Below are 27,995 nucleotides of genomic sequence, written 5' to 3' on the forward strand. Positions count from 1 at the left end.
GATATGCTGTGGTGATTCTGTGTGTTGTATTCCATTGTTGTATAGTTTAGCCTGACCTTATACCTGTGTATATTTAGTTGTATATCGTGTATCTAGTGTATTATTATAATCAATTACCTCAAGTAATTGTGGGCCTGCCTTTTATTCTGCATAACGAACGCACGTCCGTGTGAGCTCGGCTCAAGCCAAAAACGCTACCCAGGGTTGGTTCCTGACCCGATATAGGCCCATTCACGGACTGGGCGTATATCTAAAATAGGGACTGGTGGCAGCATACCAACTGGGGATTGGGGAAGGCTGGTAGTGACGGTCGGAGGTTCAGATATATATATTCCTGGCGCGGCCAAGGAAGATATATATACCGCCCTCACTACAGAGGGCCCCGATACCCAGTAGGTTACAGGACAGTCTCCCTGGCGACCGCTTATCCTAGGTGCAGTTCCTTGACTGACCTGAGGCTAAGAGGGCGCTAGCGAGTTGTGCTGTGTAGTGACGTTACGGTTTAGTGACGTTGAAGGGATAACACACTACCGTGTTCCCTGCGCTGGTTGCAGCTTCCTGGCACTACTTTCTCTAGGTGCAGTACCTTGACTGACCTGAGAGGTAAGGGGGCGCCAGAGAGCTGCACCCACCGGCCGGCTTTCATCACAGGAAGGTCCTAGGGAGCCGGTTCTGGTGCCATCGGATCCAGCCGGGCCCCTGCTACGCATGGAAACTAAACAGTGGCCCTAGGGGTTTCCGAGCGGCTGTGCCATGTATCTCCCTATCTACTAGACTGGGTCAAGACCCAGGCGGACATTCCCCATGTTCTTGGGATTTCAAAAATCTTTTCAAGGTATGCCTATATAGTATTTCCATAACTCGGTATGGAATTATTATCTGTTCAACCTAAAAGAAAACCACATGGCAGCAGGCCCTTTGTTCTGTGTTGTGCTGGCTCGAGGTGTGATATCTGTCACTCACAGTCTCTTGACCCCTCGCCCCCTCTTGCAGCTGCTCGGGGTCATGTTACAAATGCACACTGAAGGGGCTTTATAATCCTATGCCAAATAGGATATAACGACTGACATGGAATTATATCTCCAATATTCTTCATATAAAAAATAGCACTTCTAGATACATTAAGTTAATGTTGGACACGATAGTTAATAACTAAATATATCACGCCCTGTTATGGTTAATTTTTTAATATCTAGATATCATCATTAATTTAGAAAAAACAATTTATATTTTTGCTATGTCTGAAGTCTGCTAGAGTGTTTTCTGATTTTACATTGTGGAATGTCTAAGATACTTGTTTCCTGTATAGTCCTTGACAAGAAGGTTTACGCTGGGCCAAGGGAAATGTGTTTGTTACTTATAAGTCTATTTCGGTTTTCTGTTCAGTTGTATGTAACAATGAAGTTCTGTTCTGTCTAGCTAATAAATATGGTGAGTCTTTGTTGCCACACCAGAAGACTCTACCTGCTGACAATGCATGTCACATGTATTCTGTCTCTCTTCCTTAATCGATGAAGTATCTTAATTTGAATCTCACTGGCAATGTGAAGACCCTTTGCTGTCTATTCCAAAGTTCTCCTTAAAACAAAGAGGGTCTCCATAACAGTACATGGTGCCTGAAACCTGGGATTGTCATAACCGGACCTCCTGTGGACCTGTCAACAAGGATCTCTGGGAATTACTGAATAAAATCCACGGTAAGTAGTCCATTGTATTACTACTAATTCAGTACTACTTAGAGGGCTCCAGGACGGGTAATTGGTGGTCCTAACAAGACAATAATTTTTGAATCCTTGCCAGTGATTTAATTTGTTGTCTTACATGTTTCAATGTGGTTTGTAGATGTATGATTGACGACTGAATGACGGTTGAATGAAGTGACGAGTAACCAACCTTGCCCAGCGTGTCGGGATTAGGCACCTAAGCAGTTCTTCTGTATATTTCAGGAGTTAGAGGATTGTTTTATGTTTGTTTTGTCTATGTCATAAATGTCTGGTATGATATTGTAAACTATGAGGATCCTTGAATATGGGACTGAATGATTTTTGATTGACCAATAAGGGACTACGGTATCTGCTTGATAAGGGGTCCCGTTAGGTGTGTTCCTTCACATGTGGTGGAGAGGAAAATCGGTCCGTAAGAGGAGCAGGGAAGTGTGATTGCCTATAACAGAGGAATCCTTCACGGTAAGGTAGTACTCTGAGGGTATTGAATTCACCTGTAAATTGATAAGGGCACCCTCAAGAAAGGGGTAACTGAATGCAGTTTTTAGCCCGAATACAGCAGGGGGATTAATATCAGCGATTGTGCAGTGTACATTGAATGACTGACGTATTGTTAAGTCGTTTTTGATGAATCAGAATCGTTGTCCTCAGTGTCTGTGTTCTGTTTTGTGTAAGCTCAAGAGAGGGAAAATCATAGTAGCTGCAGATTTCTTGCTTAGCCTGTATACCCAGACTGGGAAACATATAGTATAAAAAGTAACACTTATTGCAGATATAACTGTTACGCAGTGCCTTTACAAGGTGTAGAAGGAAAACCTCTGAACTGGGAAATGTTATATGATCATGTAGAAATAATTGCAATAGTAGGTGGAGCAGTAGGCTTGGTATTGTTATTTGTTTCGTTGTGTGTAAGAATCTCCCTAGCTCACAGGGATGGAAAATCTGTGTTAGTACTTCCTTAAAGATCTGTCTTCCGAGGCTCAGAGGAGACTGGTAAAGGATCAGATCCGTCTTTCGAGGATCAGAGGAGACTGGGACGGAATCAAATTTAGAGTCTGAGAGGCTCTAGGTGTGCTGAAGAGAGTTCTGCGGTAACTCTGGCACAGTGGTTGCAGTCATGGGGACTGGCAACAGTAAGGAATTGACTAACCTAAAGGGCGTGGCCCCAGATCCAGCATGTGAGATAGTGGAGAGAATGAAAGGGAAAGAAGCAGTAGAGGGATGTGAAATAATATTGAGGACATTTGGTATGGGAAAGTGGGGAAATTTGGAGGAGAAGGAATGGGAGAAATATATCTGCAATTGGGAAGGATGGTTGAAAGATAAAAACAAACTAGAGCAGGCTAGGATGTGGTTAGAAGTAGCAAAACGTGTCTCAATGACTGAACATAAATCAGAGGAAACCAGGCATGGAACTGTCTATGTAATCTGTGATAGTTTGAAAAGCTCTCAAACCCCTGTAGTCTCTGTACCTGATGTAAATTCTGCACCCCCTTCAGCACCCCCGCCTTATGCTGGGTCAATGGCATGGACTTGCAGACATTGTGGTAATCAGAATCCCCCTGGGGTTAATTGTTGCAGGTCCTGTGGATCTTCACACCCAGGGACAACACCCAGGGTGCCTCTGTTCCCTATGAGGACCACTAGTCATGTACAGTTTGAACCTCCTAGGATGGTTGATAATGTTCAGGTACACTATCTCCCCCCACCCCCCCCCCCACCCCCAAGTATGGCCAATAGAAACATATTGGCCTTGGTCCCCCAGTGAACTTATTGCCCTCGCTACACAGCTCCCAGATCCCCGAAAACCCCCCTTAACATTTAGAATGTGACTCCAGGGTGTTCAGGAGGCATATCGGGCCATATGGGATGATCTAGTTTCTGTCATTCTGCAGAAAGGCAGTGACCCCTTACTTATGGAAATTACTCAGATGCTGCCAGGCCAGGCACCGGCCATTAAAAATACATCTGAGTCGGGTCGGGCGTTTATACAAAGGATGCAAAACTGGGCACGGGCAGAGCAGGATAAAAAACAAGACCTGTTACAAACTGTAGTACAGGATAAGGCTCAGTCAGTCTCAAAATATGCCTCTGTATTAGAACAAACATGGTTGGATTTTGGATATGAGCATAATGATGATAAGGATCGCAGATTATTGTTGCAGTGTTTTATGAATGGTCTTAAACCTACGGTTCAGACTGTAGGACGAACTAGTCTCCCGGAGTGGCGCAATATGCAATGGGTTGATATAAAGGAAATAGTCGAGGTGCTGAACTAGAAAGCATGTCAAAGAAAAGGGTTAACCTGGATCCTGTGCAGCCCAGGAAGGGAAGATGGGGGGGGAGAGGAGGAAATAATCACCAAGGAGGAAATAGAGATTACAGCAATGTAGAATGTTGGTCTTGCCGGCAAAAAGGACATCTATCCATCAAATGTCCCACAAAATCAACAGCCACTGCCCAGCCCCCTCCATAGGAAACTGGCAATCCAGACGTCTCCCTCTGCCCCGTTGTCATCCCCCAGGGACGCACACTCACTGTCCCAGTGTCCCTGGGGGAGGGACAAACTATTTCATTCATGGTAGACACTGGAGCAGCCAGTACAGTATTAATGCAGGAACATGTTCCAGAGGACATTTTGTCCCCCGACTATGTGGCTTGTGAAGGGGTAGAGGGACGACTTACTAAATTACAAATGACTCATCCTCTCCGGTTAAATTTGCATGACTCAATTTCAATTGTAACCCAGGTTTTAGTTTCCCCTGATGTGCCTTTTATTTTGTTGGGAACAGATGTGTTGCAGAAAATTCGGGCCTGCATAGAATTCACTCCAAATGGCCCCAAGATGACCACCCCCCTGGATGATGACACATTGTGTAGTCTTCTATCCGTAACAATTCCCACAGTTCTAGACAATACAGACTCTAAACCTCATTCCCATCCTGTTTGGCTTGAGGATATACCCAGTCAATTGTGGGCATGTAGCAAACTTGATGTGGGAAAACTACCCATCCCTCCGGTGACTGTAAAACTTAAACCAGGTGCCCAACCCCCCTGTATAAAGCAGTATCCTTTAAGTGCTGCTCAGGATGCAGCAATACATGAGAATGTCCAGGAGTTTTTGTTAAGAGGTCTAGTTATTCCTATAACCTCCCCATTTAACACTCCCCTGTACCCAGTTAAAAAGAAAACCCCACCTAGACAGCCAGTAGCCTATCGTATGGTACATGACCTTAGGGCAGTTAATGCAGTAACTATAGTGGATACTCCACTTGTACCCAACCCCCACACTCTCCAGAATCAGGTCCCCTCCACAGCCACCTGTTTCACAGTGATTGATCTGGCCAATGCTTTTTTCTCTGTCTTCTTGTCCACGGAGTGTACCTCTTATTTTGCCTTCACCCACAGAGGTGCTCAGTATGCATGGGCAGTCCTTCCTCAGGGAGCTGCCAACTCCCCTTCCTTATTTTCCACATCCCTAAAGACAGTACTCGATAACTGGTGCCCCTTTGATTCATCCACCATACTCTTACAATATGTGGATGACCTTCTCCTTTGCTGCACCACTGACCAGATAGGCCACAATGAATCTCAATCTCTGCTGATATTCTTAGCAGAAAATGGGTGCAAAGCTTCGAAAGATAAACTCCAATTGTGCAAGTCCACAGTCACTTTCCTTGGGCATTGCCTGTCTCCAGGCATTAAGCATCTCAGCCCAGGGAGGATTGAGGCTATACTAAAAATACCCCTTCCAAGATCTACCAAGTCCCTTCGGGCCTTCTTGGGCCTAGTCCAGTACTGCCATCTCTGGATACAAAATGCCTCTAGTATTATGGCCCCATTGTTTCAATGCCTCAAAACTGAGCCTTTCACCATTAATTCTGAGGCTATTGATTCATTTCACACCCTCAAGCTCACTCTTTCTACCTCACCAGCTCTAGGTATACCGAATTATGACAAGTTTTTTACTTTGTACTGCCACGAACAGGCTGGACATGCATCTGGTGTCCTTACCCAAGAACATGGTGGTAGGCAGAGCCCTCTAGGGTATTACTCTGTAACCCTTGATCCAGTCATTATGGGTTCTCTTACTTGTGTTAGAGCTGTGCCAGCGGCTTCAGAACTTGTTAAAAAGACAGAGGACATAGTGATAGGAAGTCCCCTCACACTTCAAGCTCCTCATGCTGTATCTGAAATACTTCAACAGGCTCAGACCCGTCACCTCTCAGCATCAAGGGTGACAAAATATGAAGTTTCACTCCTTACACCTCCCCATATAACTATCAAACGCTGTAATGTTCTAAATCCAGCTACACTACTACCAGTGGATTTAGAAAAGGGAGGAAAGTATCAGGATGGGGAAGAGGGAGAGACCATGAGCCAAGATTTGCCCCTGTTTTTCAAATTAGCAGATGAGGAAGCTCAGTTTGATATGGCACATGAACATGCTTGTCAGGCATTGATGGAAGCTGAAATAAAGGGCTTGGCAAATATTACTGATGTACCACTCACTAACCCCTCTGCTGAGTATTTTGTAGATGGTTCCAGAGCTTGGGACAGTGAACAAGGACGATTCATCACCGGGTATGCAGTAGTCCACAATGGTAAGGCAGTGATACAAGAACCACTCCCCTCCAGCTGCTCTGCGCAAGAGGCAGAGCTTAAAGCACTCGCTGCAGCGTGTAATCTGGGAGAAGGTAAAGAAATTAATGTATTTTCTGACTCGCAATATGCTTATGGTGTTGCACATGACTTTGGCGCCATTTGGCGAAGCCGTAATTTCTTGACCTCTGCTGGCAAACCTATAAGGAATGCGCAAGCGGTAGAGCAGCTACTCACAGCACTCACCCTTCCCCGAAGGGCAGCCATAGTCAAAGTGTCAGCACACACTCGGGAACAAACTCCCCTTGCAGTAGGTAATGCTTTGGCCGACCAGGCAGCTAAGGAAGCAGCACGATTACCTCTGACAGAGATACTGGCTATCGCAAGTGCGGGAACCCCAGGAGACTCAGAGTCAGGGAGTGCAGGAAGCCCCCTTTCAAATAAGGAGACATCCCCTGCACCGGTCCCAGTGGCAGTGGACCTCGAACTACTGCAGGTCTTCCAGACCCAGGCTCCCCCCACGAGCAGGATGCATGGGTCAAAGCGGGCACCGTACAGTCAGTGTCAGGGGTATGGCAGGTAAACAAACGTATTTGCCTTCCACGCTGCCTGTTCCCCATGATGGCTACCCTTGCACATTCGCCGATGCATAACTCAAAGGGTGTTATGTGTGCAGTGGTGCTAGAAAACTGGTGTGCCCCAGGGTTCCCGAATACAGCTGCAAAGTATGTTCAACAATGTCTAGTTTGTGCAAAACATAACCCTGGTAGGCCTATTCGAGTCCCACGAAAATGCACACCAAAACCAGATTACCCATTTCAGAGACTGCAGGTGGACTACATACAGCTACCTAAGGTGGGTAATTATGAATACGCCCTGTTATGCACCGACCTTTTCTCTAGGTGGCCAGAAGCTTGGGCGGTGACTAAAGCAAACACAAAAACTACTGCTAAAAAATTGATCAGTGAAGTGGTTTGTAGATATGGGGTGCCCGAAACTATAGAAAGTGACAGAGGAACCCACTTTACTGGGGAACTAATGAAACAAATCATGGTCACTCTTGGGATAGAACAGGCTTTCCATGTTCTCTATCATCCACTAAGTAGTGGGAAGGTGGAACGCCTCAATGGTACCTTGAAACTAAAAATTCAAAAGTGCATGGAAGAAACACTTGTTCTGGGTAGATTGTTTGCCCATAGCATTGTATTCAGTGAGGACTGCCCCAAGGGGGAGGGAGAAGCTGTCCCCATATGAAGCACTGTTTGGTAGTGTCCCTAAGACAGGGTTGTATTTCCCACAGCAGCTGCAGGCCTCCTATGGTTCTCTCACTGAATATGTTCTGGAGTCGCATAAACATTTGACTGTTAATCATAATCATGTTTTTTCCTCTATCCCAGACCCCAATTGCCTCAGCGGCACTCACACTTTGGTACCAACAGACTGGGTCGTGGTAAAGAGACATATGAGGAGACCACTGGAGCTCAGATACAGTGAACCATTCCAAGTGCTGTTAACCACTGCCACTTCGGTCAAGCTTCAAGGCAAGGACACTCGGATCCACACCAGCCATTGTAAAAAGATTTTGAACCACAGCAGCAGCAAAGATGATGACACTGTTTGTTTGGGCTATCGTGATAGCAACCGTACCTTTTGCCCTTACTTCATGGAGAATTCTTAAAGAGAACTGGGATAACAAACTGATAAAGCATCACCAAGACTTACTCCAAGACATGAACTCTAATGACCATCCTAAGAACTGTTGGATATGCACCCATAGCCCAATATCCTCCAATACTATGCAAGAAAACACACAAGATTAAGCATCACAGGCCTGCAAAATATAATGCCACTTCTCCTATAAACATATATGAAGAGATTTACAAGCAAGATATTTGTCGGTGAACGGGATTCGTCCCCTCCAGGCTTTCATAGCATGGGGAAGTAGCTGATGAATAAATTGTTTTGTAAAATAATAAAAAAGGGAGGAGTTGTTATGGTTAATTTTTTAATATCTAGATATCATTAATTTAGAAAAAAATAATTATATTTTTGCTATGTCTGAAGTCTGCTTGATTGTTTTCTGATTTTACATTGTGGAATGTCTGACTAAGATACTTGTTTCCTGTGAAGTCCTTGACAAGAAGGTTTACGCTGGGCCAAGGGAAATGTGTTTGTTACTTATAAGTCTATTTCGGTTTTCTGTTCAGTTGTATGCAACAATGAAGTTCTGTTCTGTCTAGCTAATAAATATGGCGAGTCTTTGTTCCCCCACCAGAAGACTCTACCTGATGACAATGCATGTCACATGTATTCTGTCTCTCTTCCTTCATCGATGAAGTATCTTAATTTGAATCTCACTGGCAAGGTGAAGACCCTTTGCTGTCTATTCCAAAGTTCTCCTTAAAACAAAGAGGGTCTCCATAACAGCTCGAACACACCTTATATAAAAGCCACAGACATCACTCACACAACAGAGGATCAAACCCAGAGCCGCTCCGCATCAATGCTTAGTAACGATAGAAACAGACTAGCATTCAAAACTACAGCTCGTCCTGAAAAAAGATAAGCCATCCTACTGCCGATGAAAAAAATAAAAGTTACGGCTCTTAAAAGTAGGAGGGCAGGGTGGGAGAGCGGGAGAAAAACTAAAATTGTCCAAGTAAGGACAGGGTTGAAATAAAGAGAAGTGGGTTTTTCAACATTTTCATTAGTGACCAAAGATCAATATATAACAATAAAAAAAGGGTTAATTGCTGACCTAAACCCCTACACTGTGCCCAACATCAAAACAAATCCCAGAATGGCCGCCATAAAAACTCGATGTGACGGTTGTTAGAGGGTTATTTACCATTCTGAAGTAGTGGGCGCCAAAATAAACCCGTAAAGCAGTTGTCTCGGCAAATAATATTGATGGGCCAAAACTGACCAAGTATAGGTCAACACTCAGTAGCCCCATCTGATCGGCTTTGGCAGTGACTCCTACTCAAGATCTGTATTTTGGTGTAACATCAGATTGTCAAAGTGCTGAGTGTCCAACTCCCAGCATCTTCATACTGATGACCTACCCCAGAGACAGGTCATCAATATCATCAGCTGAAACAACTCCTTTAAGAGGTTACAATAACACTGCTTTCTACATAGGACTCCACTGCTCACACTCACTCGTCCACTCACCTAAGTGCCCTCGACAGCCGGTTATCACATCCGCCCCACACTTTTCGCTGCAACAACTTGTCGTTTTAATAGGCCAGTGAGATGCCTACCCTGGGTGACTCACTAGTGCACGCACCATCCAACTTCCCCATGCACCTGAGAGGTACTCTTCTTGCACTATGACATACACAGGGTAACAACCAGGCAATACTTTCCCTCTTCGAGGTTGTGGGTACATTTAGAATAGCAAACCTTAATAAATTTTACATTTAATACGTGAAAAGAAGTACAGTGCTACAAGGTAACCAAAGATAAAATAGTAAAAAAAAAAAAAAACAACAATACACATAGAAGCAAAAGCAGTTTAAAAATAAAAAGGGATCAATTTTTGAAAGCCCTTATCGATCAGATCCGTGAGCGATTCTTTAAAGAGGGGTCACCACAGAAATTACAGAAGCTCTACAATGCAGGTGTCTCTCCTGGATCTGACATTGAGATTCTCTGAATGAGAGATTATAAAGGGTCTCATCCCCACCCCTCGCTGCTCCTCCTGGTCAGATGAGAGGAGGATAGATAGCTGTATGCAAAGGGACTTGGGTCCAAAGGAATAATCCTAACTAGGTCATATTTTCCCACAGAAACCTGCCATACCTCCGGGCAGATTTTCACCATCCTACTATGATAAATCCACAAATTGGAATGATATTGCAGTTCTGTGGATTCCCAAGGGCAAAAATCCCAGTGCTTGAATGCACAGAAACGAATACGTCCCCCGATCGCTGATATATCAGTGATGTTGATAGTAGATTATTGATATTGCATTTCCATTACCATGTGAGATCTTGGATGTGGGCTAGAGACGACCGTTCTGCTTTAGGGCTACTGTCTTCACTGTTGATGTCGCACATCTTTCTGTATGGAATTCCTATCTGTTCAACTAAAAGAAAACCACATGGCAGCAGGCCCTTTGTTCTGTGTTGTGCTGGCTCAAGGTGTGATATTTGTCACTCACAGTCTTGATCCCCCCTCCTGCAGATGCTCAGTTTTTCTTGGATGAAGATAGATAGATCTATATACAGTACAGACCAAAAGTTTGGACACACCTTCTCATTTAAATATTTTTCTGTATTTTCATGACTATGAAAATTGTCCATTCACACTGAAGGCATCAAAACTATGAATTAACACATGTGGAATTATATACTTAACAAAAAAGTGTGAAACAACTGAAAATATGTCTTATATTCTAGGTTCTTCAAAGTAGCCACCTTTTGCTTTGATGACTGCTTGGCATTCTCTTGATGAGCTTCAAGAGCTAGTCACCGGAAATGGTTTTCACTTCACAGGTGTGCCCTGTCAGGTTTAATAAGTGGGATTTCTTGCCTTATAAATGGGGTTGGGACCATCAGTTGTGTTGTGCAGAAGTCTGGTGGATACACAGCTGATAGTTCTGCTGAATAGACTGTTAGAATCTGTATTATGGCAAGAAAAAAGCAGCTAAGTAAAGAAAAACGAGTGGGCATCATTACTTTAAGAAATGAAGGCCAGTCAGTGCGAAAAATTGGGAAAACTTTGAAAGTGTCCCCAAGTGCAGTTGCAAAAACCATCAAGCGCTACAGAGAAACTGGCTCACATGATGACCGCCCCAGGAGAGGAAGACCAAGAGTCACCTCTGCTTCTGAGGATAAGTTTATCCGAGTCACCAGCCTCAGAAATCGCAGGTTAACAGCAGCTCAGATTAGAGACCAGGTCAATGCCACACAGAGTTCTAGCAGCAGACACATCTCTTCAACAACTGTTAAGAGGAGACTTTGTGCAGCAGGCCTTCATGGTAAAATAGCTGCTAGGAAACCACTGCTAAGGACAGGCAACAAGCAGAAGAGACTTGTTTTGGCTAAAGAACACAAGGAATGGACATTGGACCAGTGGAAATCTGTGCTTTGGTCTGATGAGTCCAAATTTGAGATCTTTGGTTCCAACCAAAGTGCATTTGTGCGATGCAAAAAAGGTGAAAGGATGTACTCTACATGCCTGGTTACCAACGTGAAGCATGGAGGAGGAGGTGTGGGGGTGCTTTGTTGGTGACACTATTGGGGATTTATTCAAAATTGAAGGCATACTGAACCGGCATGGCTACCACAGCATCTTGCAGCGGCATGCTATTCCATCCGGTTTGTGCTTAGTTGGACTATCATTTATTTTTCAACAGGACAATGACCCCAAACACCTCCAGGCTGTGTAAGGGCTATTTGACCAAGAGGGAGAGTGATGGGGTGCTACGCCAGATGACCTGGCCTCCACAGTCACCAGACTTGAACCCAATCGAGATGGTTTGGGGTGAGCTGGACTGCAGAGTGAAGGCAAAAGGGCCAACAAGTGCTAAGCATCTCTGGGAACTCCTTCAAGATTGTTGGAAGACCATTTCCGGTGACTACCTCTTGAAGCTCATCAAGAGAATGCCAAGAGTGTGCAAAGCAGTCATCAAAGCAAAAGGTGGCTATTTTGAAGAACCTAGAATATAAGACATATTTTCAGTTGTTTCACACTTTTTTGTTAAGTATATAATTTCACATGTGTTAATTCATAGCTTTGATGCCTTCAGTGTGAATGTTCAATTTTCATAGTCATGAAAATACAGAAAAATCTTTAAATGAGAAGGTGTGTCCAAACTTTTGGTCTGTACTAATATATATAATGTTTTCTACGTTCTCTCATCCAGCGGTCAGTGGAAAATATATGTCATCAGAGAGCTGTCCATTTTTTTTTCCTGATCCATAGGTTTGCATTCCTGATTTCGATCCGACACTCAGATCATTAATGGACAGATCTACATGATTTTGAGAGGACCACAAAGAAAAATTGGACATGTGAACAGCCCCATAGCACTCATGCCTAGTATAGTGTATCTGTAAAAAAAATGCAGATAGAAGCCGTACATGAAAAACAGGCGTCTGAATGAGGCCTAACAGTTTGCACTTCCAGAAACTGTCGGCTACTTACTCATTTATCTACACACAGGAGCTGCCGCTGTCCAGTGATACTGGATTCATCTCATCTACAAACCCTGGCAAAAAATATGGAATCACCGGGCTCGGAGGATGTTCATTCAGTTGTTTAATGTTGTTGAAAAAAAGCAAATCACAGACATGGCACAAAACTAAAGTAATTTCAAATGGCAACTTTAGGGCTTTAAGAAACACTAAAAGAAATCAAGATTAAAAATGTGGTACTCAGTAAGGGTAATTTTTTACAGACCAAGCAGTTGGAAAAAAATTATGGAATCACTCAATTCTGAGGAAAAAATATGGAATCATGAAAAACAAACACACAAAAGAACACTCCAATACATCACTAGCATTTTGTTGCACCACCACTGGCTTTAATAACAGCTTGCAGTCTCTGAGACATGGACTTAATGAGTGACAAACAGTACTCTTCATCAATCTGGCTCCAACTTTCTCTGATTGCTGTTGCCAGATCAGCTTTGCAGGTTGGAGCCTTGTCATGGACCATTTTCTTCAACTTCCACCAAAGATTTTCAATTGGATTGAGATCCGGACTATTTGCAGGCCATGACATTGACCTTATGTGTCTTCTTTCAAGGAATGTTTTCACAGTTTTTGCTCTATGGCAGGATGCATTATCATCTTGAAAAATGATGTCATCATCCTCAAACATCCTTTCAATTGATGGGATAAGAAAACTGTCCAAAATATCAATGTAAACTTGGGCATTTATTGAAGATGTAATGACAGCTATCTCCCCAGTGCCTTTACCTGACATGCAGCCACATATCATCAATGACTGTGGAAATTTGCATGTTCTCTTCATGCAGTCATCTTTATAAAACTCATTGGAACGGCATCAAACAAAAGTTTCAGCATCATCACCTTGCCCAATGCAGATTTGCGAATCATCACTGAATATGACTTTCATCCAGTCAGCCACAGTCCACGATTGCTTTTCCTTAGCCCATTGTAACCTTGTTTTTTTCTGCTTAGGTGTTAATGATGGCTTATGTTTAGTTTTTCTGTATGTAAATCCCATTTCCTTTAGGAGATTTCTTACAGTTCGGTCACAGACATTGACTCCAGTTTCCTCCCTCATTTGTTTTGTTGTGCATTTCCTCTTTTGGAGACATATTGCTTTAAGTTTCCGATCTTGATGCTTTGATGTCTTCCTTGGTCTACCAGTATGTTTGCCTTTAACAACCTTCCCATGTTGTTTGTATTTGGTCCAGATTTTAGACACAGCTGACTGTGAACAACCAACATCTTTTACAACATTGCGTGATGATTTACCTTCTTTTAAGAGTTTGATAATCCTCTCCTTTGTTTCAATTGACATCTCTCGTGTTGGAGCCAAGATTCATGTCAGTCCACTTGGTGCAACAGCTCTCCAAGGTGTGATCACTCCTTTTTACACTGTGTTCCAAATTATTATGCAAATAATATTTTCTCAGATTTTCCCAAATTACTTATATGAATTGCAGTCATTGTAATTTTCCAGTCAAATAACTATTAGAGTACAATTGAAAGGTTTTTGTACAAACTGCCTATGATAACAGTATATTTAAAAAAAAAATAAACTCAAACTGCACTCAAAATGCATGTTTCAAATTATTATGCACAGCAGAGTTTTCAACCTTTTCATTTTAATAAAGAACAAAAAAATGGTCATTTTTGAAATTATAAGCATTAGCAGGTTATTACAAACTGAAATCAAACAGTTTTCAACTCAAAACTTTATTCTAGGTGATGTTACATTTGCACATAGGACCCCTTGTTTGAAAGAAGCTTCTGAACTCTCTCGTGCATTGAATTTGTCAGGTTTTGGATGGTTTCTGCTTTAATTGTTTTGCATGAGAACAGAATACCCTCCCAGAGCTGTTGCTTAGATGTGAACTGCCTCCCGCCATCATAGACACTCCCTTTTGATGATGCTCCAGAGGTTGTCAATGGGGTTGAGGTCAGGGGAGCATGGGTGTCACACCATAAGTTTGTCCCCTTTTATGCCCATAGCAGCCAGAGATGCAGATGTGTTATGTGCAGCATGAGACGGGGCATTATCATGCATGAAATGATCTCGATGGTCCAGATGGATGGAGTGGAGGATGGCTGGTTGATGGACACCCCATGCAAACACGGCTACGGCGCTGACAAGGAGGAGGTGGAGTAATGTTTTGGGCTGGAATCATGGGGAGAGAGATTGTCGGCCCTTTTAGGATCCCTGAAGGGGTAAAGATGAACTCCATAATGTATGTTGAGTTTCTCAAATAGCACTTCCTTCCATGGTTCAAGAAGAAGAACCGTGCATTCCGCAGCAAGATCATTTTCATACATGATAATGCCCCGTCTCATGCTGCACATAACACATCTGCATCTCTGGCTGCTATGGGCATAAAAGGGGATAAACTTATGGTGTGACCCCCATGCTCCCCTGACCTCAACCCCATTGAGAACCTCTGGAGCATCATCAAAAGGAGTGTCTATGATGGCGGGAGGCAGTTCACATCTAAGCAACAGCTCTGGGAGGGTATTCTGTCCTCATGCAAAACAATTGAAGCAGAAACCATCCAAAACCTGACAAATTCAATGGACGAGAGAGTTCAGAAGCTCCTTTCGAACAAGGGGTCTTATGTGCAAATGTAACATCATCTAGAATAAAGTATTCAGTTGAAAACTGTTTGATTTCAGTGTGTAATAACCTGCTAATGCTTATAATTTCAAAAATTACCATTTTTTTTGTTCTTTATTAAAATGAAAAGGTTGAAAACTCTGCTGTGCATAATAATTTGGAACATGCATTTTGAGTGCAGTTTGAGTTTATTTTTTTTTTAAATATACTGTTATCATAGGCAGTTTGTACAAAAACCTTTCAATTGTACTCTAATAGTTATTTGACTGGAAAATTACAATGACTGCAATTCATATAGGTAATTTGGGAAAATCTGAGAAAATATTATTTGCATGATAATTTGGAACACAGTGTAGATGCAGACTAACAAACAGATTTAATCTGATGCATGTGTTAGTTTTGGAAATTATAATTTACAGAGTGATTCCATTATTTTTTCCCTGTGCTTGGTCTGAAAAAAATTACCCTTACTGAGTACCACATATTTAATCTTCTTTTCTTTTAGTGTTTCTTAAAGCCCTAAAGTTGCCATTTGAAATGACTTTAGTTTTGTGCCATGTCTGTGATTTGCTATTTTTCAACAACATTAAACAACTGAATGAACATCCTCCGAGCCCGGTGATTCCATAATTTTTGCCAGGGGTTGTAGAACACAATTCACAACACTGGATCATACACCTGTACTTATTTTAAACAGTATAGATACATTTAATATATCAGCTTGTACCAGTGCTGTATACAGTATATAGGCAACATCATATAGGCGCTGTGTATAGAGGCAGCATACAGTATAGAGGCGCTGTGTATAGAGGCAGCATACAGTATAGAGGCGCTGTGTATAGAGGCAGCATACAGTATAGAGGCAGCATACAGTATAGAGGCGCTGTGTATAGAGGCAGCATACAGTATAGAGGCAGCATACAGTATATAGGCGCTGTGTATAGAGGGAGCATACAGTACATAGGCACTGTGTATAGACGCAGCATACAGTATATAGGCGCTGTGTATAGAGGCAGCATACAGTATATAGGCGCTGTGTATAGAGGCAGCATACAGTATATAGGCGCTGTGTATAGAGGCAGCATACAGTATATAGGCGCTGTGTAAAGAGGCAGCATACAGTATATAGGCGCTGTGTAAAGAGGCAGCATACAGTATATAGGCGCTGTGTAAAGAGGCAGCATACAGTATATAGGAGCTGTGTATAGAGGCAGCATACAGTATATAGGCGCTGTGTATAGAGGCAGCATACAGTATATAGGCGCTGTGTAAAGAGGCAGCATACAGTACATAGGCGCTGTGTATAGAGGGAGCATACAGTACATAGGCGCTGTGTATAGAGGGAGCATACAGTACATAGGCGCTGTGTATAGACGCAGCATACAGTATATAGGAGCTGTGTATAGAGGCAGCATACAGTATATAGGAGCTGTGTATAGAGGCAGCATACAGTATATAGGCGCTGTGTATAGACGCAGCATACAGTATATAGGCGCTGTGTATAGAGGCAGCATACAGTATAGAGGCGCTGTGTATAGAGGCAGCATACAGTATAGAGGCGCTGTGTATAGAGGCAGCATACAGTATATAGGCGCTGTGTATAGAGGCAGCATACAGTATATAGGCAGCATACAGTATATAGGCGCTGTGTATAGAGGCAGCATACAGTATATAGGCGCTGTGTATAGAGGCAGCATACAGTATAGAGGCGCTGTGTATAGAGGCAGCATACAGTATAGAGGCAGCATACAGTATAGAGGCAGCATACAGTATAGAGGCAGCATACAGTATAGAGGCGCTGTGTATAGAAGCAGCATACAGTATAGAGGCAGCATACAGTATAGAGGCAGCATACAGTATAGAGGCGCTGTGTATAGAGGCAGCATACAGTATAGAGGCAGCATACAGTATAGAGGCAGCATACAGTATAGAGGCGCTGTGTATAGAGGCAGCATACAGTATAGAGGCGCTGTGTATAGAGGCAGCATACAGTATAGAGGCGCTGTGTATAGAGGCAGCATACAGTATAGAGGCGCTGTGTATAGAGGCAGCATACAGTATAGAGGCGCTGTGCATAGAGGCAGCATACAGTATATAGGCGCTGTGCATAGAAGCAGCATACAGTATAGAGGCGCTGTGTATAGAAGCAGCATACAGTATAGAGGCGCTGTGTATAGAAGCAGCATACAGTATAGAGGCGCTGTGTATAGACGCAGCATACAGTATAGAGGCGCTGTGTATAGAAGCAGCATACAGTATATAGGCGCTGTGTATAGACGCAGCATACAGTATATAGGCGCTGTGTATAGACGCAGCATACAGTATAGAGGCGCTGTGTATAGAGGCAGCATACAGTATAGAGGCAGCATACAGTATATAGGCGCTGTGTATAGAGGCAGCATACAGTATATAGGCGCTGTGTATAGAGGCAGCATACAGTATATAGGCGCTGTGTATAGAGGCAGCATACAGTATATAGGCGCTGTGTATAGAGGCAGCATACAGTATATAGGCGCTGTGTATAGAGGCAGCATACAGTATATAGGCGCTGTGCATAGAGGCAGCATACAGTATATAGGCGCTGTGCATAGAGGCAGCATACAGTATATAGGCGCTGTGCATAGAGGCAGCATACAGTATATAGGCGCTGTGTATAGAGGCAGCATACAGTATATAGGCGCTGTGTATAGAGGCAGCATACAGTATATAGGCGCTGTGTATAGACGCAGCATACAGTATATAGGCGCTGTGTATAGACGCAGCATACAGTATATAGGCGCTGTGTATAGACGCAGCATACAGTATATAGGCGCTGTGTATAGACGCAGCATACAGTATATAGGCGCTGTGTATAGACGCAGCATACAGTATATAGGCGCTGTGTATAGACGCAGCATACAGTATATAGGCGCTCTGTATAGAAGCAGCATACAGTATATAGGCGCTGTGTATAGAGGCAGCATACAGTATAGAGGCGCTGTGTATAGAGGCAGCATACAGTATAGAGGCGCTGTGTATAGAGGCAGCATACAGTATATAGGCGCTGTGTATAGAGGCAGCATACAGTATATAGGCGCTGTGTATAGAGGCAGCATACAGTATAGAGGCGCTGTGTATAGAAGCAGCATACAGTATATAGGCGCTGTGTATAGAGGCAGCATACAGTATATAGGCGCTGTGTATAGAGGCAGCATACAGTATATAGGCGCTGTGTATAGAAGCAGCATACAGTATAGAGGCAGCATACAGTATATAGGCGCTGTGTATAGAGGCAGCATACAGTATAGAGGCAGCATACAGTATATAGGTGCTGTGTATAGAGGCAGCATACAGTATATAGGCGCTGTGTATAGAGGCAGCATACAGTATAGAGGCAGCATACAGTATATAGGCGCTGTGTATAGAGGCAGCATACAGTATATAGGCGCTGTGTATAGAGGCAGCATACAGTATATAGGCGCTGTGTATAGAGGCAGCATACAGTATATAGGCGCTGTGTATAGAGGCAGCATACAGTATATAGGAGCTGTGTATAGAGGCAGCATACAGTATATAGGAGCTGTGTATAGAGGCAGCATACAGTATATAGGCGCTGTGTATAGAGGCAGCATACAGTATATAGGCGCTGTGTATAGAGGCAGCATACAGTATAGAGGCGCTGTGTACAGAGGCAGCATACAGTATAGAGGCGCTGTGCATAGAGGCAGCATACAGTATAGAGGCGCTGTGCATAGAGGCAGCATACAGTATAGAGGCGCTGTGCATAGAGGCAGCATACAGTATATAGGCGCAGTGCATAGAGGCAGCATACAGTATATAGGCGCAGTGCATAGAGGCAGCATACAGTATATAGGCGCAGTGCATAGAAGCAGCATACAGTATAGAGGCGCTGTGTATAGACGCAGCATACAGTATAGAGGCGCTGTGTATAGAAGCAGCATACAGTATATAGGCGCTGTGTATAGAAGCAGCATACAGTATATAGGCGCTGTGTATAGAGGCAGCATACAGTATAGAGGCGCTGTGTATAGAGGCAGCATACAGTATAGAGGCAGCATACAGTATATAGGCGCTGTGTATAGAGGCAGCATACAGTATATAGGCGCTGTGTATAGACGCAGCGTACAGTATATTGGCGCTCTGTATAGAAGCAGCATACAGTATAGAGGCGCTGTGTATAGAGGCAGCATACAGTATATAGGCGCTGTGTATAGAAGCAGCATACAGTATATAGGCGCTGTGTATAGAAGCAGCATACAGTATATAGGCGCTGTGTATAGAAGCAGCATACAGTATAGAGGCGCTGTGTATAGAGGCAGCATACAGTATATAGGCGCTGTGTATAGAGGCAGCATACAGTACATAGGCGCTGTGTATAGAAGCAGCATACAGTGTATAGAAGCAGCATACAGTATATAGGCGCTGTGTATAGAAGCAGCATACAGTATATAGGCGCTGTGTATAGAAGCAGCATACAGTATATAGGCGCTGTGTATAGAAGCAGCATACAGTATAGAGGCGCTGTGTATAGAGGCAGCATACAGTATATAGGCGCTGTGTATAGAGGCAGCATACAGTACATAGGCGCTGTGTATAGAAGCAGCATACAGTGTATAGAAGCAGCATACAGTATATAGGCGCTGTGTATAGAGGCAGCATACAGTATATAGGCGCTGTGTATAGAAGCAGCATACAGTATAGAGGCGCTGTGTATAGAGGCAGCATACAGTATAGAGGCGCTGTGCATAGAGGCAGCATACAGTATATAGGCGCTGTGTATAGAAGCAGCATACAGTATAGAGGCGCTGTGTATAGAAGCAGCATACAGTATAGAGGCGCTGTGTATAGAGGCAGCATACAGTATAGAGGCAGCATACAGTATATAGGCGCTGTGTATAGAGGCAGCATACAGTATATAGGCGCTGTGTATAGAGGCAGCATACAGTATAGAGGCGCTGTGTATAGAAGCAGCATACAGTATAGAGGCGCTGTGTATAGAGGCAGCATACAGTATAGAGGCGCTGTGCATAGAGGCAGCATACAGTATATAGGCGCTGTGTATAGAAGCAGCATACAGTATAGAGGCGCTGTGTATAGAAGCAGCATACAGTATAGAGGCGCTGTGTATAGAGGCAGCATACAGTATAGAGGCAGCATACAGTATATAGGCGCTGTGTATAGAGGCAGCATACAGTATATAGGCGCTGTGTATAGAAGCAGCATACAGTATATAGACGCTGTGTATAGACGCAGCATACAGTAGAGGCAGCATACAGTATATAGGCGCTGTGTATAGAGGCAGCATACAGTATATAGGCAGCATACAGTATATAGGCGCTGTGTATAGAGGCAGCATACAGTATATAGGCGCTGTGTATAGAAGCAGCATACAGTATAGAGGCGCTGTGTATAGAGGCAGCATACAGTATAGAGGCGCTGTGCATAGAGGCAGCATACAGTATATAGGCGCTGTGTATAGAAGCAGCATACAGTATAGAGGCGCTGTGTATAGAAGCAGCATACAGTATAGAGGCGCTGTGTATAGAGGCAGCATACAGTATAGAGGCAGCATACAGTATATAGGCGCTGTGTATAGAGGCAGCATACAGTATATAGGCGCTGTGTATAGAAGCAGCATACAGTATATAGACGCTGTGTATAGACGCAGCATACAGTAGAGGCAGCATACAGTATATAGGCGCTGTGTATAGAGGCAGCATACAGTATATAGGCAGCATACAGTATATAGGCGCTGTGTATAGAGGCAGCATACAGTATAGAGGCAGCATACAGTATATAGGCGCTGTGTATAGAGGCAGCATACAGTATATAGGCGCTGTGTATAGAGGCAGCATACAGTATATAGGCGCTGTGTATAGACGCAGCATACAGTATATAGGAGCTGTGTATAGAGGCAGCATACAGTATATAGGCGCTGTGTATAGAGGCAGCATACAGTATATAGGAGCTGTGTATAGAGGCAGCATACAGTATATAGGCGCTGCACACAGCATGTGGTGTTACACGTGTATAATATACACATATACTGGATATTACACATAAGGTCACTTGTAGCCCACACCTGGGTCTCTGTCAGGGACTCTGTAGGGTGTGGGCTTTGCGGGTCAGGACCTCACTCACCTGCGCACAGGGGGTCCCTGCCATGACTCGGAGATCTGGAGAGACGCCGATGACACCCCCAGCCCCCCTGGTAACAAACACCAGCAGCAGGGATAACCGGAACTAACGGTCAAAGAAGGAACAAAGTTTTACAGTGCGCGGCCCCGAAGATCAACGTTGGCCGTAAAGTGCGCTCCCTGACTGCTGCTAGCGGTACCTAGGACGCATGAGCGAAGACTGTCCGGAGCTGGCCCCGCCCCCAGCAGTGGCGCGAGACTGAGAGCGAGGACAAGAGGCGAAAACAGACGTGAGAGGAGGAAGACAAGAGGGGAGACCAGAGAGAGGAGGAGAACAAGAGGGGAGATCAGAGACAGGAGGGTGTGAGGAGGAGAACAAGATGGGAGACCAGAGAGAGGAGGAGAACAAGAGGGGAGATCAGAGACAGGAGGGTGTGAGGAGGAGAACAAGATGGGAGACCAGAGAGAGGAGGAGAACAAGAGGAGACCAGAGAGGAGAATGTGAGGAGGAGAACAAGAGGGGAGACCAGAGAGAGGAGGGTGTGAGGAGAACAAGAGGACACCAGAGAGAGGAGGATGTGAGGAGGAGAACAAGAGGGGAGACCAGAGAGAGGAGGGTGTGAGGAATACAAGAAGGGAGACCAGAGAGAGGAGGGTGTGAGGAGGAGAACAAGAGGAGACCAGAGAGAGGAGGGTGTGAGGAGGAGAACAAGAGGAGACCAGAGAGAGGAGGGTGTGAGGAGGAGAACAAGAGGAGACCAGAGAGGAGGGTGTGAGGAGGAGAACAAGAGGGGAGACCAGAGAGAGGAGGAGAACAAGAGGGGAGATCAGAGACAGGAGGGTGTGAGGAGGAGAAAAAGAGGGGAGAACAGAGAGAGGAGGGTGTGAGGAGGAGAACAAGAGGAGACCAGAGAGGAGAATGTGAGGAGGACAACAAGAGGGGAGACCAGAGAGAGGAGGGTGTGAGGAGGAGAACAAGAGGGGAGACCAGAGAGAGGAGGGTGTGAGGAGGAGAACAAGAGGGGAGACCAGAGAGAGGAGGGTGTGAGGAGGAGAACAAGAGGGGAGACCAGAGAGAGGAGGATGTGAGGAGGAGAACAAGAAGGGAGACCAGAGAGAGGAGGGTGTGAGGAGGAGAACAAGAGGAGACCAGAGAGGAGGATGTGAGGAGGAGAACAAGAGAGGAGACCAGAGAGAGGAGGATGTGAGGAGAACAAGAGAGGAGACCAGAGAGAGGAGGGTGTGAGGAGAACAAGAAGGGAGACCAGAGAGAGGAGGAGAACAAGAGGGGAGATCAGAGACAGGAGGGTGTGAGTAGTAGAACAAGAGGAGATCAGAGACAGGAGGGTGTGAGGAGGAGAACAAGAGGGGAGACCAGAGAGAGGACGGTGTGAGGAGGAGAACAAGAGGGGAGACCAGAGGGAGGACGGTGTGAGGAGGAGAACAAGAGGGGAGACCAGAGAGAGGACGGTGTGAGGAGGAGAACAAGAGGGGAGACCAGAGAGACCAGAGAGAGGAGGGTGTGAGGAGGAGAACAAGAGGGGAGACCAGAGAGAGGAGGGTATGAGGAGGAGAACAAGAGGGGAGACCAGAGAGAGGAGGATGTGTGGAGGAGAACAAGAGGGGAGACCAGAGAGAGGAGGGTGTGAGGAGGAGAACAAGAGGAGACCAGAGAGAGGAGGGTGTGAGGAGGAGAACAAGACTGGAGACCAGAGAGAGGAGGGTGTGAGGAGGAGAACAAGAGGGGAGACCAGAGAGAGGAGGGTGTGAGGAGGAGAACAAGAGGGGAGACCAGAGAGAGGAGGGTGTGAGGAGGAGAACAAAAGGGGAGACCAGAGAGAGGAGGGTGTGAGGAGGAGAACAAGAGGGGAGACCAGAGAGAGGAGGGTGTGAGGAGGAGAACAAGAGGGGAGACCAGAGAGAGGAGGATGTGAGGAGGAGAACAAGAAGGGAGACCAGAGAGAGGAGGATGTCAGGAGGAGAACAAGAGGGGAGACCAGAGAGGAGGATGTGAGGAGGAGAAAAAGAGGGGAGACCAGAGAGAGGAGGGTGTGAGGAGGAGAACAAGAGGGGAGACCAGAGAGAGGAGGATGTGAGGAGGAGACCAGAGAGAGGAGGGTGTGAGGAGAACAAGAGGGGAGACCAGAGAGAGGAGGGTGTGAAGAGGAGAACAAGAGGGGAGACCAGAGAGAGGAGGGTGTAAGGAGAACAAGAGAGGATACCAGAGAGAGGAGGGTGTGAGGAGGAGAACAAGAGGGGAGACCAGAGAGAGGAGGATGTGAGGAGAGAACAAGAGGGTAGACCAGAGAGAGGAGGAGAACAAGAGGGGAGATCAGAGCGAGAAGGATGTGAGGAGGAGAACAAGACAGGAGACCAGAGAGAGGAGGATGTGAGGAGGAGAACTAGAGGGGAGACAAGAAAGGAGGGTGTGAGGAGGAGAACAAGAGGGGAGACTAGAGAGGAGGGTGTGCGGAGGAGAACAAGAGGGGAGACCAGAGAGAGGAGGATGTGAGGAGGAGAACAAAAGGGGAGACTAGAGAGGAGGGTGTGAGGAGGAGAACAAGAGGGGAGACCAGAGAGAGGAGGATGTGAGGAGGAGAACAAGAGGGGAGACCAGATAGAGGACGGTGTGAGGAGGAGAACAAGAGGGGAGACCACAGAGAGGGGGATGTGAGGAGGAGAATAAGAGGGGACACCAGAGAGAGGAGGGTGTGAGGAGGAGAACAAGAGAGGATACCAGAGAGAGGAGGGTGTAAGGAGGAAAACAAGAGGGGAGATCAGAGTGAGGAGGATAACAAGATGGGAGATCAGAGAGAGGAGGGTGTGAGGAGGAGGACAAGAGGGGAGACTAGAGAGAGGAGGGTGTGAGGAGGAGAACAAAAGGGGAGACCAGAGAGAGGAGGGTGTGAGGAGAGAACAAGAGGGGAGACCAGAGAGAGGAGGGTGTGAGGAGGAGAACAAGAGGGGAGACCACAGAGAGGGGGATGTGAGGAGGAGAACAAGAGGGGAGACCAGAGAGAGGAGGGTGTGAGGAGGAGAACAAGAGAGGATACCAGAGAGAGGAGGGTGTGAGGAGGAGAACAAGAGAGGAGGGTGTGAGGAGGAGAACAAGAGGGGAGACCAGAGAGAGGAGGGTGTGAGGAGGAGAACAAGAGAAGACCAGATAGAGGAGGATGTGAGGAGGAGAACAAGAGGGGAGACCAGAGAGAGGAGGGTGTGAGGAGGAGAACAAGAGAGGATACCAGAGAAAGGAGGGTGTGAGGAGGAGAACAAGAGGAGACCAGAGAGAGGAGGATGTGAGGAGAGAACAAGAGGGGAGACCAGAGAGAGGAGGAGAACAAGAGGGGAGATCAGAGCGATAAGGATGTGAGGAGAACAAGAGGGGAGACCAGAGAGAGGAGGATGTGAGGAGGAGAACTAGAGTGGAGACTATAAAGGAGGGTGTGAGGAGGAGAACAAGAGGGGAGACTAGAGATTAGGGTGTGAGGAGGAGAACAAAAGGGGAGACCAGACAGAGGAGGGTGTGAGGAGGAGAACAAGAGGGGAGACTAGAGAGGAGGGTGTGAGGAGGAAAACAAGAGGGGAGACCAGATAGAGGAGGGTGTGAGGAGAGAACAAGAGGGGAGACCAGATAGAGGACGGTGTGAGGAGGAGAACAAGAGGGGAGACCACAGAGAGGGGGATGTGAGGAGGAGAACAAGAGGGGAGACCAGAGAGAGGAGGGTGTGAGGAGGAGAACAAGAGAGGATACCAGAGAGAGGAGTGTGTAAGGAGGAAAACAAGAGGGGAGATCAGAGTGAGGAGGATAACAAGAGGGGAGATCAGAGAGAGGAGGATGTGAGGAGGAGAACAAGAGGGGAGACCAGAGAGAGGAGGGTGTGAGGAGGAGGACAAGAGGGAAGACCAGAGAGAGGAGCGTGTAAGGAGGAAAACAAAAGGGGAGACCAGAGTGAGGAGGAGAACAAGAGGGGAGATCAGAGAGAGGAGGGTGTGAGGAGGAGGACAAGAGGGGAGGCCAGAGAGAGGAGGGTGTGAGGAGGAGAACAAGAGGGGAGACCAGAGAGAGGAGGGTGTGAGGAGGAGAACAAGAGGGGAGAGGAGGGTGTGAGAAGGAGGACAAGAGGGGAGACAAGAATGAGGAGGAGAACAAGAGGGGAGATCAGAGAGAGGAGGGTGTGAGGAAGAGAACAGAGGAGACCAGAGAGAGGAGGATGTGAGGAGAGAACAAGAGGGGAGACCAGAGAGAGGAGGGTGTGAGGAGGAGAACAAGAGGATACCAGAGAGAAGAGGGTGTGAGGAGGAGAACAAGAGGAGACCAGAGAGAGGAGGATGTGAGGAGAGAACAAGAGGGGAGACCAGAGAGTGGAGGAGAACAAGAGGGGAGATCAGATCGAGAAGGATGTGAGGAGGAGAACAAGAGGGGAGACCAGAGAGAGGAGGATGTGGGGAGGAGAACTAGAGGGGAGACTAGAAAGGAGGGTGTGAGGAGGAGAACAAGAGGGGAGACTAGAGATTAGGGTGTGAGGAGGAGAACAAGAGGGGAGACCAGAGAGAGGAGGGTGTGAGGAGGAGAACAAGAGGGGAGACCAGAGAGAGGAGGGTGTGAGGAGAGAACAAGAGGGGAGACCTGAGAGAGGAGGATGTGAGGAGGAGAACAAGAGGGGAGACCAGAGAGAGGAGGGTGTGAGGAGGAGGACAAGAGGGGATACCAGAGAGAGGAGGGTGTGAGGAGAAGAACTAGAGGGAAGACCAGAGAGAGGAGGGTGTGAGGAGGAGAACTAGAGGGAAGACCAGAGAGAGAAGCGTGTAAGGAGGAAAACAAGAGGGGAGACCAGAGTGAGCAGGAGAACAAGAGGGGAGATCAGAGAGAGGAGGGTGTGAGGAGGAGGACAAGAGGGGAGACCAGAGAGAGGAGGATGTGAGGAGAACAAGAGGGGAGACCAGAGAGAGGAGGGTGTGAGAAGGAGGGCAAGAGGGGATACCAGAGAGAGGAGGAGAACTAGAGGGAAGACCAGAGAGAGGAGGGTGTAAGGAGGAGAACAAGAGGGGACACCAGAGTGAGGAGGAGAACAAGAGGGGAGATCAGAGAGAGGAGAGTGTGAGGAGGAGGACAAGAGGGGAGACCAGAGAGAGGAGGGTGTGAGGAGGAGAACAAGAGGGGAGACCAGAGAGAGGAGGGTGTGAGGAGAACAAGAGGGGAGACCAGAGAGAGGAGGATGTGAGGAGGAGAACAAGAGGCGAGACTAGAGAGGAGGGTGTGAGGAGGAGAACAAGAGGGGAGACCAGAATGAGGAGGGTGTGAGGAGGAGAACAAGAGCGGAGACCAGAGAGAGGAGGGTGTGAGGAGGAGAACAAGAGGGGAGACCAGAGAGAGGAGGGTGTGAGGAGGAGAACAAGAGGGGAGACTAGAGAGAGGAGGGTGTGAGGAGGAGAACAAGAGGAGACCAGAGAGAGGAGGATGTGAGGAGGAGAACAAGAGGGGAGACCAGAGAGAGGAGGGTGTGAGGAGGAGAACAAGAGGGGAGACCAGAGAGAGGAGGGTGTGAGGAGGAGAACAAGAGAAGACCAGATAGAGGAGGATGTGAGGAGGAGAACAAGAGGGGAGACCAGAGAGAGGAGGGTGTGAGGAGGAGAACAAGAGAGGATACCAGAGAGAGGAGGGTGTGAGGAGGAGAACAAGAGGAGACCAGAGAGAGGAGGATGTGAGAAGAGAACAAGAAGGGAGACTAGAAAGGAGGGTGTGAGGAGGAGAACAAAAGGGGAGACCAGACAGAGGAGGGTGTGAGGAGGAAAACAAGAGGGGAGACCAGAGAGAGGAGGGTGTGAGGAGAGAACAAGAGGGGAGACCAGAGAGAGGAGGATGTGAGGAGGAGAACAAGAGGGGAGACCAGAGAGAGGAGGGTGTGAGGAGGAGGACAAGAGGGGATACCAGAGAGAGGAGGGTGTGAGGAGGAGAACTAGAGGGAAGACCAGAGAGAGGAGGGTGTGAGGAGGAGAACAAGAGGGGAGATCAGAGAGAGGAGGGTGTGAGGAGGAGGACAAGAGGGGAGGCCAGAGAGAGGAGGGTGTGAGGAGGAGAACAAGAGGGGAGAGGAGGGTGTGAGAAGGAGGACAAGAGGGGATACCAGAGAGAGGAGGATGTGAGGAGGAGAACTAGAGGGAAGAACAGAGAGAGTAAGGTGTAAGGAGGAAAACAAGAGGGGACACCAGAGTGAGGAGGAGAACAAGAGGGGAGATCAGAGAGAGGAGGGTGTGAGGAGGAGAACAAGAGGGGAGACCAGAGAGAGGAGGGTGTGAGGAGAGGACAAGAGGGGAGACCAGAGAGAGGAGGGTGTGAGGAGGAGAACAAGAGGGGAGACCAGAGAGAGGAGGATGTGAGGAGGAGAAGAAGAGGGGAGACGAGAGAGGAGGGTGTGAGGAGGAGAGCAAGAGGGGAGACCAGAATGAGGAGGGTGTGAGGAGGAGGACAAGAGGGGAGACAAGAATGAGGAGGAGAACAAGAGGGGAGATCAGAGAGAGGAGGGTGTGAGGAAGAGAACAGAGGAGACCAGAGAGAGGAGGGTGTGAGGAAGAGAACAACAGAGGAGACCAGAGAGAGGAGGGTGTGAGAAGGAGAACAACAAAGGATACCAGAGAGAGGAGGATGTGAGGAGGAGAACAAGAGGGGAGACCAGAGAGAGGAGGGTGTGAGGAGGAGGACAAGAGGGGATACCAGAGAGAGGAGGGTGTGAGGAGGAGAACT

At 46.5% G+C, this 27,995-nt stretch overlaps 1 protein-coding gene across 1 annotated transcript in view; it reads right to left on the reverse strand.

The window, feature by feature from the left end:
• The window catches only part of LOC141264757 (uncharacterized), a 37,957-nt gene extending 16,345 nt beyond the window's left edge, over positions 1–21,612 (reverse strand). The window contains exon 1 of the mRNA XM_073677040.1: positions 21,258–21,612. Coding sequence (XP_073533141.1) covers positions 21,258–21,281 — 24 coding nt within the window. The 5' untranslated portion in view covers positions 21,282–21,612. The remainder of the gene's footprint in view (positions 1–21,257) is intronic.
• Between the last annotated feature and the right edge of the window lie 6,383 nt (positions 21,613–27,995).

The sequence above is a fragment of the Phyllobates terribilis genome, unplaced genomic scaffold (genome assembly GCF_046119375.1).
Source record: "Phyllobates terribilis strain yellow unplaced genomic scaffold, ASM4611937v1 Scaffold_4__5_contigs__length_816908805, whole genome shotgun sequence".
NCBI lineage: Eukaryota > Metazoa > Chordata > Amphibia > Anura > Dendrobatidae > Phyllobates > Phyllobates terribilis.